Source organism: Moschus berezovskii, chromosome 12 (assembly GCF_049115385.1).
Source record: "Moschus berezovskii isolate FMDL1 chromosome 12, NW_MosBer_1.0, whole genome shotgun sequence".
NCBI lineage: Eukaryota > Metazoa > Chordata > Mammalia > Artiodactyla > Moschidae > Moschus > Moschus berezovskii.
In genome coordinates this window covers 36,170,688-36,185,906 of record NC_142471.1, presented here as the reverse complement: position 1 = coordinate 36,185,906, position 15,219 = coordinate 36,170,688, and the positions used below count along the sequence as shown (strand labels likewise).

General features: G+C 42.7%; 1 protein-coding gene across 2 annotated transcripts; it reads left to right on the top strand.

Moving 5' to 3' along the window:
- The first annotated feature begins 4,816 nt into the window (after nucleotides 1-4,816).
- TMEM254 (transmembrane protein 254) lies at nucleotides 4,817-13,826 on the top strand. 2 transcript variants are annotated; one of them, XM_055425345.2, is made up of 4 exons: nucleotides 4,817-4,979; nucleotides 6,285-6,388; nucleotides 6,568-6,627; nucleotides 12,191-13,826. In XM_055425345.2, exons 1-4 carry the CDS (start codon nucleotides 4,875-4,877, stop codon nucleotides 12,309-12,311), a joined length of 390 nt encoding a protein of 129 aa, XP_055281320.1. In that variant the 5' UTR covers nucleotides 4,817-4,874; the 3' UTR covers nucleotides 12,312-13,826. The 2 variants fall into 2 exon arrangements, with proteins under 2 accessions (XP_055281320.1, XP_055281321.1); XM_055425346.2 differs by lacking the exon at nucleotides 4,817-4,979 and adding an exon at nucleotides 5,006-5,340.
- Nucleotides 13,827-15,219: the final 1,393 nt, after the last annotated feature.

The following is a 15,219-nucleotide window of genomic DNA, read 5'->3' as shown; positions in this document are numbered from 1 at the left end:
GACTCTAGCCCAAGAGACAGCCTTTCAGATAGCTCTGAGGAGGTTGGGGGAGAGGCCAGCACACATGATTTTGGCTAAAGAATATGTGCAATCAAGCATACATCCCAGTAGAAAGTTACTGATAGTCACGAGGAACAGATATCTCAGTTAATGATTGTAGTATTCTTTTAAGTATGTGACTATGCAAGAATTCGAATTCATAAATTTTTTCCTGTTCAGTTCAGTTGCTGTAGTGTCCAACTCTTTGCGACCCCATGAACCTCAGCATGCCAGGCCTCCCTGTCCATCACCAACTCCCACAGTCCACCCAAACCCATGTCCATTGAGTCGGTGATGCCATCCAACCATCTAATCCTCTGTCATCCCCTTCTCCTCCTGCCCTCAATCTTTCCCAGCATCAGGGTCTTTTCAAATGAGTCAGTTCTTCCCATCAGGTGGCCAAAGTATTCGAGTTTCAGCTTCAACATCAGTCCTTCCAATGAACACCCAGGACTGATCTCCTTTAGGATGGACTGGTTGGATCTCCTTGCAGTCAAAGGGACTCTCAAGAGTCTTCTCCAACACCACACTTCAAAAGCATCAATTCTTCGGCACTCAGCTTTCTTTATCGTCCAACTCTCACATCCATACATGACCACTGGAAAAACCATAGCCTTCACTAGACGGACCTTGGTTGACAAAATAATGTCTCTGCTTTTTAATATGCTGTCTAGGTTGGTCATAACTTTCCTTCCAAGGGGTAAGCGTCTTTTAATTTCATGGCTGCAATCACCATCTGCAGTGATTTTGCAGCCCAGAAAAATAAAGTCAGCCACTGTTTCCACTGTTTCCCTATCTATTTGCCATGAAGTGATGGGACCGGATGCCATGATCTTAGTTTTTTGAATGTTGAGCTTTAAGCCAACTTTTTCACTCTCCTCTTTCACTTTCATCAAGAGGCTCTTTAGTTCCTCTTCACTTTCTGCCATAACTGTGGTGTCATTTGCATATCTGAGGTTATTGATATTTCTCCCAGCAATCTTGATTCCAGCTTGTACTTTATCCAGCCCAGCGTTTCTCATGATGTACTCTGCATATAAGTTAAATAAGCAAGGTGACAATATACAGCCTTGACGTACTCCTTTTCCTATTTGGAACCAGTCTGTTGTTCCATGTCCAGTTCTAACTGTTGCTTCCTGACCTGCATACAGGTTTCTCAAGAGGCAGGTCAGGTGGTCTGGTATTACCATCTCTTTCAGAATTTCCCAGTTTATTGTAATCCACACAGTGAAAGGCTTTTCCCCAGAAATATATCTAATTATCTAACGACCTGTTTTGCCTGTTTCCTCAAAGCACTAAGTGGATCATCCTGTTCTTCATCCTCAATTCCTTTTAGGTCAGCAACTGTAGTGACTAATGACTTCATCCTTGTACACCTGGATGATGGGCAACATTTTGTTTTACACTGCTTTTACTACAAGTTCTTACATTTAATTCATCTACATCTCTGAGGTAGGAACCAATATGTCCCTACTTTACAGATAAAGAAACTAAGGCACAAATGGGTTAGATAATAGTCTCAGCTTGGAAAAGACCCTGCTGCTGGGAATGACTTGGAGGGCAGGAGGAGAGTGGGGCAACAGGGAATGAAAAGGTTGGACTGCATCACCACCTCAATGGACATGACTTTGAGCAAATTCCAGGAGACAGCGAAGGACAGGGAAGCCTGGCGTGCTGCTGTTGTAGCCACGCATTTCAGGAAACAAACTCACTCAGAAGGACAATGCAGACAGTAGACTGCAGTTTATTACATCGGCAGGCAGAAGGCAGAGTCTCCTTTTAGCCAAGGACCTCGACCAGTTTTTGTGAAAAACTTATATACCCTAAGTGTACGTGCCCAAACCCACCTCCCCACATTCCCTGAAACTAGCCTGAACAAAGGAAAAGAAAGATACAATCAAAGTTAACCGTGATTCATGTGCCTAAAGCCTAGATAGTTAACAGTGGGCAATTATCAATAGACCTGTGGTCATACCCCAATAAGCATAATAGAAATGTACGATTCTATTCGGTTACACAGATAATTAGGGTATTCTTTTAGGCCACAGAGAGTCTAGGTACGAGCCCTGGGGTTGTTCCATCAGCCAAGGGTGGGTGGGTGGGGTTTGGTTTTCCAGTTGGTATGCCGTTTCCATAGATCTGGGCATATAGCTCAAAGTCCACAGTCCAGCCCAAGATGGAGTCCTGCTTTCAAGATGAAGCCTATTCCGTCTGTTTCCTCCTTCACTGCAGTCCATGGGGTCGCAAAGAGTTGTACACAACTTAGTGACTGAACAACAACAAGCTTACACAAAATGTTAATGGCAGAGCCAGGACTTAAACTCAGTTTCCCTGGTAGCTCAGCTAGTAAAGAATTCACCTGCGATGCAGGAGACCCCAGTTCGATTCCGATCTGCTGGAAAAGGGATAGGCTACCCACTCCAATATTCTTGGGCTTCCATGGTGACTCAGCTGGTAAAATATCTGCCTGCAATGCAGGAGACCTGGGTTCAATCCCTGGCTTGGGAAGATCCCCTGGAGAAGGAAACAACTATCCGCTCCAGGATTCTGGCCTGGAGAATTCCATGAACTGTATAGTCCATGGGGTTGCAAAGAGTTGGACACAACTAAGCTACTTTTTCACTTTCACTTTCTATCTGTCCACCAACATTGCTCATAAGTGCTGCACCATATGGATCCATACATCTTTAGTAATGAAGAGGAAGGGCATTCTTTCTGTTGACCCAAAACAAATTAGACTGCCGTATATTTCTCCAGGAAAGAGATTTATTCCAGGATCAGCAGAGAATTACAATTTGGGGTCTGCAATCATGTGAACAACAACACAAGCTTCCACCGCCCCACCAAAGGGAAGAACACTTTTAAGAAGAAAAGGACGTTGGGAAGGCTGTAGAAAACAAAATCCATGGGTTTTCTTTGGCTGAGTCCTTGCCAGGAAAGAAGATTGGTCTTCCTATCAGTCTCTGTTAGCCTCACAAAGTGTGAGAGTGCCCCCTGTCAGTATCCCAAGTCTATTTAATTGTGGTTTCTATTTATTATTAACTTTTTACACGTTCCACAGAGCACAGTAGAGCTTAAGTTCAAAAATTAGCCCCATAGTGAACAGGATACAGAGCCCAGAAATAAACCCATGCACCTATGGTAACAAAAGAGGCAAGATGACACAACGTTGGAAAGACAGTCTCTTCAACAAATGGTGCTGAGAAAATGGACAGTTACATGTTAAAAAAAAATTAGATCATTCTTGAACACCATACACAAAAATAAGCTCAAAATTGATTAAAAACCAGTGAGACCAGACACTATAAAACCTCTAGAGGAAAACAAAGGCAGAACACTCTGACACAAATTGCAGCAATAACTTTCTCAAATAATCTCCTAGAATAATGGAAATAAAAACAAAAATAAACAAATGTGACCGACTGAAAACCTTCTGCATAACAAAGGAAACAATAAACAAAATTAAAAGACAATCTACAGATTGGGAGAAAATATTTGCAAATGATGTGACCAACAGGGAATTAGTCTCCAAAATTTACAAACAGTTCACGATGCTTAACAGCATCAAAACAAACCCAATTAACTAATGGACAGAAGACCTAAATAGACATTTCTCCAAAGAAGAGATACAGTTGGCCAAGAGGCACATGAAAAAATGTTCAACATGGCTAATTATTCAGTTCAGTTCAGTCACTCAGTGGTGTCTGACTCTTCGCGACCCCATGAATCACAGCACGCCAGGCCTCCCTGTCCATCACCAACTCCCAGAGTTCACTCTAACTCATGTCCATCAAGTCGGTGATGCCATCCAGCCATCTCATTCTCTGTCGTCCCCGTCTCCTCCCACACCCAATCCTTCCTAGCATCAGACTCTTTTCCAGTGAGTCAACTCGTCGCATGAGGTGGCCAAAGTATTGGATCTGGGATCTGGCTAATTATTAGAGAAATGCAAATCAAAACTACAATGAGATATCACCTCACACCAGCCAGAATGGCAATCATCAAAACTCCACAAACAATAAATGCTGGTGAGAGTGTGGAGAGAAAGGAATCCTCCCACAGTGTTGGAAGGGATGTAAATTGGTACAGCCACTATGAAGAGCAGTATGGAGGTTCCTTAAAAAAATCTACAACTAGAGCTACCATATAATTCAATCCCACTCCGGCATGTATCTGCAGAAATACATGATCCAAAAGGATACACACACCTCAGTGTTCACTGCAGCACCACTTACAATAGCCAAGACAGAAAAGCAATCTAAATGTCCATCGACAGAGGGAGGATGAAGATGTACATATATATACAGTGGAATGTCACTCAGTCATTAAAAAGAATGAAATAATGCCATTTGCAGCAACATGGATGGACTTACACACTGTCATACTAAGTGAATTAAGTCAGAGAGGGAAAAATATCACTGGACATCACTTATATGTGGAATCTAAAAAGAAATGATACAAATGAACTTACTTACAAAACAGAATGAGACTCACAGACTTAGAGAACACCTGAAAGTATCACAACATTGTTACTCAATACAAAATAAAATGTTAAAACAAAACAAAACACCTAGACCCATAGTTATCAGAAGCATAACGCACCATCTATTCCAACACCATTATCTTAAGCTCCGGAAACTCAGAGAAGGTGGGGGTTTCCCCTGCAAGATGATGCCCAGCCCACCAGGCCAGAGTGGGCGGGGACTCTTTCCAAATTTCAAGCCCACAGACTCATCTCCCTTAGGGGAGAGAAGGGAGGAGCTTTTGCCGTGGCCCCGCCCCAGCCTTGCCTTTATTGCCCCGCGCACCGCGGGTGGCCTGGCAGGCATTCGGTGATGTGCGCTGCAGCTATGGGGAAGGCAAGAGGAGATGAGACCTACTTCCAGAGGAGCAGTCTGTTCTGGGTTACTATCATCATCCTCTCTTTTGGCTATTACACGGTAAGGACAGCGGGCCCCGAGGAAGGCTCGGCGAGGGGCTGGAGTGCTGCCTGGAGCTGCAAGATCCCACCTGGAGCCGTGCAGAGGTCGCAGGTGCAATCGCGGCTCTCGCGCGCTCTGAGCCAGGGGACTAGACCCGGGAAGAAAACGCAGGCGCACTCGTCTGTCTGAGCCTTTTCGCCTGTGTTGAGATCTTGAGAAACCAGCTTGCCCACGCTTTCCCTCCCCGCCCCATGACTAGGTGACTAGATCCTTCAAAATGGTGGCGAAGTCGGAGGCTGGCGGGGTTGCTGCCTCCTACTTCCGTGTAGCCAGACCCCTGCCCTCGCTGGTCACGGTCCTGGTGCTGGGATATTTCGGGGTAAGACGCAGTACGGCGCGGAGCTTTTGTTTTGGCCCGCCAGGCTCCCGTAGAGCGAGGGGCACTGGGGCGGGGGAAGCAGGGAGGTCTTGCGCTTGCGCGTCTGGCGGTTGCCTAGGTAATTGGCGTAAACGGAAGTTCGGTGGGCTTGTCAGATTTTCGCTTGGAAATGTTCCTGCCTTTACGTCTCCAAGGTTAGTAGGACGTATTCAGGTTTGAGTAGAACTCGAGGAGAAAGAGGCTAAGTTGACAGTTCTAGGCCTGCCAAGTCAAGATAGGGCTTCCAAAGAAGAATGTCTGAGGCAGTTGGAATTGCTTGGAAAATGGGGATAAACCTAAAGGTTGGGTAGAATTTAAGTGGTAAGAAGGGATAGAGAGGATGTGCATATTATGACATAGATGTAAAATCAAGAAGACAGTCTCTACTGAGATGAGCAGCAACTTTTTTTTTTTAGAGACAGAATTCATTTAAAGAATACAGTGTAAGTCGCTCAGTCGTGTCCGAGTCTTTGCGACCCCATGGACTATGTACAGTCCATGGGATTCTCCAGGCCAGAATACTGGAGTGGGTAGCCTTTCCCTTCTCCAGAGGATCGTCCCAGCCCAGGGACTGAACCCAGGTCTCCCGCATTGCAGGCGGATTCTTTACCAGCTGAGCCACAAGAAGATACCCAAAACAGTGGGTTGTGGACTACTACATTGTGGAATTCAGTAAGAACAGAAGTCAGCTAATCTGGGCACTAAGTCTGATAACCACATAGTTTCCTTAGCAGAAATCTTCCACTGAAATGGCTTTTAGAAAACAGAATTCAAGAATTGAAGCCTGTATGACTTGGTTCAGAGTTGCTTTGGTCTGTTATTTGTTCTTGCAGAATCAGGATTATTTCATAGCCTTGGTTAAAAATACATTGAAGTGATCTAAAAGCACTCTGGTTCTCTTTCAGTGGGTGGTCTTCTGGCCTGAAAGTATTCCTTATCAGAGCCTGGGACCCCTGGGCCCCTTCACTCAGTACTTGCTGAAGCATCATCACACCCTCCTGCATAGTTGGTAAGCAGAGCTCCAGAAATGGGATGTGGACCCCACAGCTTCAGTATCCCTGGAAGGCCCACGGTTGCCTTCTAAAAGTGGTGCTTGTTCATATTAAAGCACCATTCTTTTGGAGTTTTTTCTCTTAGATCTCATCAGCAGAGGACCATCACCTTAAACTAGGCTGACTTTTGTTTCAGTTATTGGCTCGGCTGGATGATTCACGTGGGAGAGTCCTTGTATGCCATTGTATTGTGCAAGTAAGTGTTTTTAATAGATCTTTGTTGCTTTTCTCTTGGTATCTAACGTAAGAGTAGCCATATTTGAATAATTCATGCACTTGTAGGCCGAGAACACTCTCAGGATAGAGTTGAAGTCCCACACCTAATACTGAGCCTCACTCAGTACTCAGAGGGAGTACTCAGTAAATAATTAATGAATGAATTCATTTCATTTGTATTAATGAGTCAATTATTTAGTCATTTAATTTAGATAATTTTTTTTCTTTTTTTCAAAAATCTCCCTGTAGCCCCAACTAGAAGGAAAGATTAGGAGGCTGCCTTTTAGTTTGAAAAAGAGCTGTATTGACCTAGCCCAATGATTCTCAACCCCTAGTTTTGTAACTGAATCACCTGAGGAGCTTTCTTAAAATTCACCTGTTTGGTTTCCAGACCCAGATATCCTAATCTGATAGGCCTTGCTTCAGGCACAGGAATGTGTTATTTTTTTTCAATTTCTGTAGATGATTCTGGGGTGCAATGAAAGCTAAAAGTCCTGTGACGAGGCCCTCAGCAAATACAAGTGTAAATAATAAATGTGAAAAAACTAGAAAAAGCTTCTCTTTACATTTAGACATTATGTAAGCATACGCAGAAAGTAAATGGTTATAGTAATGCCAGGTTGCTTTACAACTGAGTTTTTTTTCTTTGGCTCAAGATTAATTACCACCTGTTTTTGTGGTATTACTTCTAAAAGTGGAAAATAAGATACTTTATTATGTTTTAACAATAAAAATAATTAATATTTCTTGGGTGCACACTATGCCAGACAACTGCTAACTGACTTAAATACATTATGTTACTCCACCTTCTGTTTTATTAAACAAGCTGGACTTTCTAGGAATGGAGCATAAAGCAGCTTTATTTTTTACCTCTCTCCAATCCCCTGTGGATTATTGTCTGCCCCTCACCCTAGCCCTGGATAAAATCTAAAGCAGGTCCATAGGTTGTTCAGTCACTATCTGATATTGTCAAGTCCAGTCAAGTTTTAAAGTTATTAAAACTATGAACTTTTATCAAATTCAGTACATCTGTTCTTCAGCCAAGGCTCAGCAGGCCACCATGGGGAAGAGGGTGTAACTGATGTCCTCACTCTCATTCTAACTTTGTTCCCTGCTCATGAGCAGTAGTTGCTTGTGGCCCATTGGGGTGCTGGAAGTATATGTAAAGGAAGCAGGGCATGATCTGCCTTGTGATCAGGCAACTGGGTGATGTGGAACTTACATATCCATTGTTGATTCTTTCTCTCCAGAGGGTCCCTGGTGGATTTTGGAGAAACCGCCCATCACCAGGGATCTCCCTTCCACAGTTCCCTTCAACCTTAGTCAGCATGTCACTTGCAGTTTCCCCTTAGGGTTGACGATGTTTTCCTCTTATTTAGGTTACTTCTGCCCTTTAGTTAGGCCTCTGGGGCGGGGTTGCTTTTAAGCCCATGCACAAGACCTGGAAGGCTCACAACGACAGCTTTATCACTCCACTGGGATAAATCTTCAGGTGTGTGCCGTTTCCTGCACAGCCATGTATCCTATCAGGCAGCTCTACTGGTATTTAAACTTGTGAGTCAGATGTTGCTGCTGCTACTGCTAAGTCACTTCAGTCGTGTCAGACTCTGTGTGATCCCATAGACGGAAGCCCACCAGGCTCCTCCGTCCCTGGGATTCTCCAGGCAAGAACACTGGAGTGGGTTGCCATTTCCTTCTCCAATGTGTGAAAGTGAAAAGTGAAAGTGAAGTTGCTCAGTCGTGTCCGACCCTTAGCGACCCCACGGACTGCAGCCTACCAGGCTCCTCCATCCATGGGATTTTCTAGGCAATAGTACTGGAGTGGCTTGCCATTGCCTTCTCCAGAGTCAGATGTTAACCCTCCCCCAAATCACAGGAGACTCTTGTCAGGCTCTCTGAATGGTTCTTTTGAAGCTGCTTTTCAGACTGACTTGTGATAGGAGGTGCCACAGCACCAGTACCTCTTTTTGAAACCCTCTTCACTTCTCAATGAGAGTTCAGCTTGGAGATGTGCAGTCCAGCCCTCCAAATTACAGTGTTGGAGTACATGACACCTATTTTGCAATTGACATATGAAGCCTCTAATGAAAACAAAAAGACTCAAATTGCACATCCAGCTCTCCAGTTCTTTGACAGGAAGTGGGAGAACAGGCATAGAGAAGTTAGGGCACTGTTCTTATGTTCCTGAAATCATTTATTTATGGACTAACATGTTGCAGTGTATCATTGGTCACTGTAAATCAGAATGAATATTCCTTTTATGAATGAATGAATACATTTAAATGAAAGAATCACTAAATGTGTTGTTGTAAGGCAGAATAAAGCAGTTTTCCTCCAATTAAAAAAAATCATGAAGACATGCAGAACATTTGTAGCACTCAACCCCAAATTCCACTGTCCAGCAATAGAAAGAAATTGATGAATTCCATTTAACTAGACATAAGATTGGACTGGATGTTTGACTTTATAGCCACCATATATATATATATATATATATATATATAGACACAAACTCTTCTATAATTTTTTCTATTGTCATATATACCTATTTTCCCATGTCTATGCCTCTAAATTGAACTCATTCATTTCATTAGTACATAATATTATATAGATGTGTCCTAATGTATTTAACAAATCTTCCTTCTGATGGACTTTTAAACCTCTAGCTTTTCTAAGCTATTATAAATAATTCTGTGTGAATGAATTTCTTGTATGCCCTGTCCCACTGTGATATATACTTCACCTTTTTATTGTTTGTTGGTAGAATCTATGAATATAGTTGATGCTTATCTACTGACCTCACACCCAGTGACCTTAGTAAATTCATTTTTTAGTTCTAATAGTTTATCTGTTCATCTAATTGTTCATCATTAATGATTTAAAAGATTCCTTTACATTTTCTAGGTACCTGGTTGCCTATAGAAATATACAGTTTTATTTCTTCCTTTCAACTCCATATACCTTTTATTTAAGTTTCCTTCATTGCACTAGCTAGTAATGAAAGGTTGTTGCTGAGCAGTGAAGAGACGCCGGGATTCTTGGCTTCTGGAGGAGAGGAATTCAATCTGGGGCCAGTGATAAGGCTTGATTGCTCAGAGGCTTTATTTTTGTGTAATAAAGTTTTGTTAAAGTATAAAAGAAATAGAGAAAGCTTCTGATATAGACATCAGAAGGAGGCAGAAAGAGTGCCCCCCGCTAGCCGTTAGCAGTAAGTTATATACCTGTTAGCAAGCTGTTAATTACAGAAAGATGTCTCAAAACTCAGAGTGGCACCAGGCCCTCACCCACAACATGCATTCTGAGATAACCAGGTGAGCCGGCGTGACATGAATCTTGAAGAAAGACAGGTTTCCAAGTAAATATATAGTTTCATTAATATAGATTAGGAGAACAATGTATGAGTAAAACATACAGGTTTGTTGAGCCCTTATCAGTTGCGGAACCAGATGCCATGATCTCAGTTTTCTGAATGTTTCTGAATGTTGAGTTTTAAGCCACCTTTTTCATCTGGTCCCATCACTTCATGGCAAATAGATAGGGAAACAGTGGAAACAGTGACAGACTATTTTTGGGGGCTCCAAAATCACTGCAGATGGTGACTGCAGCCATGAAATTAAAAGACGTTTGCTCCTTGGAAGAAAAGCTATGACCAACCTAGACAGCATATTAAAAAGCAGAGACATTACTTTGCCAACAAAGGTCCATCTAGTCAAAACTATGGTTTTTCTAGTAGTCATGTATAGATGTGAGAGTTGAACTATAAAGAAAGCTGAGTGCTGAAGAACTGATGCTTTTGAACTGTGGTGTTGGAGAAGACTCTTGAGAGTCCCTTGGACAGCAAGGAGATCCAGCCAGTCCATCTAAAGGAAATCAGTCCTGAATACATTGGAGGGACTAATGTTGAGCTGAAACTCCAATACTTTGGCCACCTGATGCGAAGATCTGACTTATTAGAAGAGACCCTGATGCTGGGAAAGATTGAAGGCAGGAGGAGAAGGGGATGACCAAGGATGAGATAGTTGGATGGCATCACTGACTCAATGGACATGAGTTTAAATAACTCCAGGAGTTGGTGATGGACAGGGAGGCCTGGCGTGCAGCAGTCCATGGGGTCGCAAAGAGTCGGACATGACTGAGTGACTGAACTATCAGTTCTGAGTCTAAAGCAGAACCGACTTGAAGAAAGACAGAGTCTAGGGTAAATATATAGTTCATTAACACAGCTTAAGACAAACATTTCCATCAGAAAAACGCATTAGTTAGCTCAAAGTTTGAGAAAAGTTAAGTTTAGGTGGAACCAGGTGTCGTCATAGCAACACAGAATTTTAAGAGAAACATCTTTTTTAATTTGTATAGAGAAGGGGAAAAAATATAACACTAGTAGTTTGTTTCCTGGCCGCTTAAGAGAGAGAGAAAAAATGTCCGACAGTTGTAGCCTATTTCCTCTGTTTGGAGACCCCTGGCCTTCCTGCCTGTTACCCTCTCAGTAACCCAGTTCATTGTCAACTCGAAGTGGTAATAGTAGGCATCCTGGCCTTGTAAACTTTCAACACTCTGCCTCATGTTTTTTCTAGAGTTGTATATTGTATAGATCTTCTCTATCAGATTAAAGTTCTGTTCACTAAGTTTTCTAAGAACTTGTATTAAGAGTGGGCGTTGAAATTTATCAAATGCTTTTTCTGCATTTTTTATGATCATACAATTTTTTTTCTTTAATCTGTTAGTATAGAAAATTATATTGTTTTTACATTTTTTAAAAAATACATGAGACTTATTTATATAAAGATGAAACTGTAGCAAGTCAGTCACTTGAACTGGGCCATTTTCTTTTTTACCTTGGTGTTAAGCAGTTTAATAAACAGTATTTATTATTTCCATGTGCCAGGCCCTTTACTAACCACTTTGTGAAACTTATCTCAAGGTGAGATAAATATTATTGTTTTTAGATGAGGAAACAGTGAGTGAGTAACTTGCCCAAGGTCATGCTGGTAGTTGGCCAAGCTAGGATTTGTTTTTTGTTGTCTAGTTGCTAAATCGTGTCCAGCTCTTTTTGCAACTCCATAGATGGCAGCCAGCTAGGCTCCTCTGTCCAGGGGATTTTCCAGGCAAGAATACTGGAGTGGGTTGCCATTTCCTTCTCTAGGGGATCCTCCCAACCCAGGAATAGAACCTGGGTCTCCTGCACTGGCAGCGCTGAGCCACCAGGGAAGCCCAAGCTAGGATTTACATCTAATCTGTCTTCAAAACACTTGCTTTGAAGCCATCCCAGTGATTTTTAACCCTGTATGCTCATCAAATCATGTGAGAAATAGTTTCATAGTATCATCTCCTAGGCAGTAGCCAGACTTTCTCAGGGAGGAGTGTATCCTCCTAAATGCATAAGAAAAACTAAAGTAAATGAACTAACAAGTTAAGAAGTGGGAGGAAAGGGCAAAATAAACCCAATGAAAGTAGGTAGAAGTAATACATTTTTAAAAAATGACTCCTGTGAAACCATAACACTAAGATTCTGGTGGATAGATTTTTCTCTTTTCTCTTTTCAGGTCTAAAGGCATCACGAATACTTGGACCCAACTGCTCTGGTTCCTACAGACATTCCTTTTTGGGATGGCATCTCTCTATTACTTGATTACTTTTAGACCAAAACGCCAAAAACAAACTTAAAGAAGATATCAGAAAAAACTGAATCACTTTATTGTACACTTGAAACTAATATAATATTTTTAACCAACTATATACTTCAGTTTAAAAAAATTTTTTTAAAGCTTTCTCTATACTTTGATATTCAGCCTCATCTTTTTTGAGGGGTGCTATGTTTACTTGATCTTCCTACTTTCTAGAAAGTTAAGGCCCTCTAGTTATTCAGGATTCCTTCATCAGCTCTAGTTAAAATTAAATAGATAGTAGGAAAAGATTTTGGCTTTCTAATTACTCAGACTAACGTATTTGGCAAAGCGCTCCCAGCTACCTTCCTGTAGTCCTTGGCTGCACTGACATTCTCCTTGTCACCTGCTTTAAGCCACATACTAAGTTTGAGATACCTTTGCTCACACCTTCTGATTAAAACACCTTTCCCTTACCACCACCATCTTATCAGCTCTCCTTTCCTCCAATTTTTTTCAACCCACTTGGTCCAAAATAGAGCGAGGCTGCCACAGCACATCAGTTCCACCCACAGTTATTAGACACCTGTGAGGCAGGATCTTCTCCTCTCAGGCTTCCATTTCACATTACAGAGAAAGAAAAGGAAGACAAGTGCCTGGAATGGGGTGGGCTAAGCAGTGGCACAGAGGACATGCTAGGAATCCAGAAGAAAGGATTGGAGAATGCCTTTTCTGCCCTCCCAGCCAGAAGTGGTGTCTCCTTTCACTTGGGCCCTCCGACACAGTGCTCTGCAGTGTGCAGGTCTGACGGCCACTTTCAGGTCAGGACTGCAGCTTAGACGGCTTCATTTTTAACCCTAACACCTGTCCCATCACCTTACACAGTGTTTACTCTGATTTCATTTTGCACTAGTTCAGCAGCATTCCAATTTTTATCTGAAAACTGCAGGACCTGTACAGTGTACACCTGTCTCAGAGAAAAGCACAGGACTGCCCTTGACTCCCATCTTTCTGTGGGTCTCCTACAGTGTGGGAAACCTGTATCCTTTCCACACTTTCCTATTCTTAATTACTTTTCTCCAGACTCTGTAGATGTGTCCCTCCTGTTCTGACTCACTCAGCCATTCCTGTTCTAGAGAGTCTAGCTCATGGTTCTGCAGCTAATGACTACCTCTCTCATTCACCTGGCCATCTCTTATGACTACTAACTGGTTGGGGCAGAAGGGTTATTGACTATCACCTCTAGGAGATCATAGGTTCCTTTCCTGAAGGCCCCCCCTGCTTGCAGGTTCACTAGGAAGTAGACCTTGTTTTTTTTCCATGACACAGTACATCATGTTGTTTTAAACTAATATTTGTGAGAAACAGATCCCTCTCCCCGCTCCCCCCAGAAGAGGCTCCAGGTAAAACCACAGCCATGAAAGATGGTAGACTGTGAATTGCTTTTGGTGGAGTGACTTCTGCACAAAAACCTGGGTCTTTCCCACTGCTTCTTTTGTGATTGAGGGGTTATTAATGGTTTCAAGGATAATACGGCAGATTACTGAATAAAATGTGAACTGTATCTCCAATTAAATGCTTTTCTGGTATGTCAGTTTTTATACCTTGCCACACACACTCTTTCTCCAACTGACTCTATTCTGGAACTATTTGTAACAGGGTTTTGTTTGGGTTTTTCTTCCACTGAAAACAAAATGCAGGGGATTTCCCTGGCCATCCAGTGGCTAAGACTCTATGCTCTCGATGGGCCCTCTCTATGCAGGGGGCCCAGGCTCGATCACTGGTCAGGGAACTAGATCCTACATGCCACAACTAAGATCCTTGCTTATGTTTCAAGAGCTGCCCATAGTCCACATAACTCCTCCACATATACCCACCAAGTCACGGGTGGATATGAGCATCTCCTTTCACTGCAGGATTGGCCTCCTTTTGTTTCTATTACATTTCATTCAGTTTGATACAGTCTATGCAGCAAGGAAATGGAGTACTGTTTTTAAAGGCAGAAAGTATGAAACACTAATCTTATTTGGGGTATTATCATGGCTTAGAGCAAAACACGGATCATAACAAACGGTGTGGGTCGTTGATTTTTTGGACCCATAAGCTGCATCCCACGGAGTGAAGTAACACACAAAGGCCAGATTAACTGGATCTCATGTTCCTCCCCTCCCTCTCCCACAGCCCAGGAGTTTAGGAGTAAGTCTGTGAAGCAAACAATAAACATAGAGACATCTTGGACTTGTGTTGCAGTCACAGTGGTTATATGGGAGAAACATCTATGTGCAGTTTGGATGAGAAAAGGCCAAGAATGTTGGAAGCAACCATGGAGGGCAAATAGACTAAAACCCCAGAAACACCAAGAGCAAGTAGAGTTTGGAAGAACAAGAAAGGACCAATGGAAGGAACAAAAGCAAAACTAATGACCTTGTTACCAAAATCATGGCTCCCTGTCCACCAATGCCAAAAAGAAATACGGAGAGTTTGGAGGAAATAGAGCAGCTTTATTATTTTTGCCAGGCCAAAGGGAAGCACAGCAGGCTAGGACCTCAAGAACTGTGCCCTATCCTCAGGAAGAAGGAGAGGTTTTATATCCTCTAGAAGGTCTTGCTTTTTTTTTTCTCTTGCGAAGTTTCAGAATGGCCACAGCTGGCATCAGACAATTCAGCAACCAGGACTCGTCTCCTTGAAGTTACGGGCCCATGACCTTTTTTCTTAAATGTAGAATCACACAGAGTCGGACACGACTGAAGTGACTTAGCAGCAGCAGCAGCAGAATGCTACAAGAGAGTGCTGGAGAAGGGAATGGCAACCCACTCCAGTGTTCTTGCCTGGAGGATTCCAGGGACAGAGGAGCCTGGTGGGCTGCCGTCTATGGGGTTGCACAGAGTCGGACACGACTGAAACGACTTAGCAGCAGCTGGGACACAACTGAGCGACTAACACACACACACACACACACACACACGAGT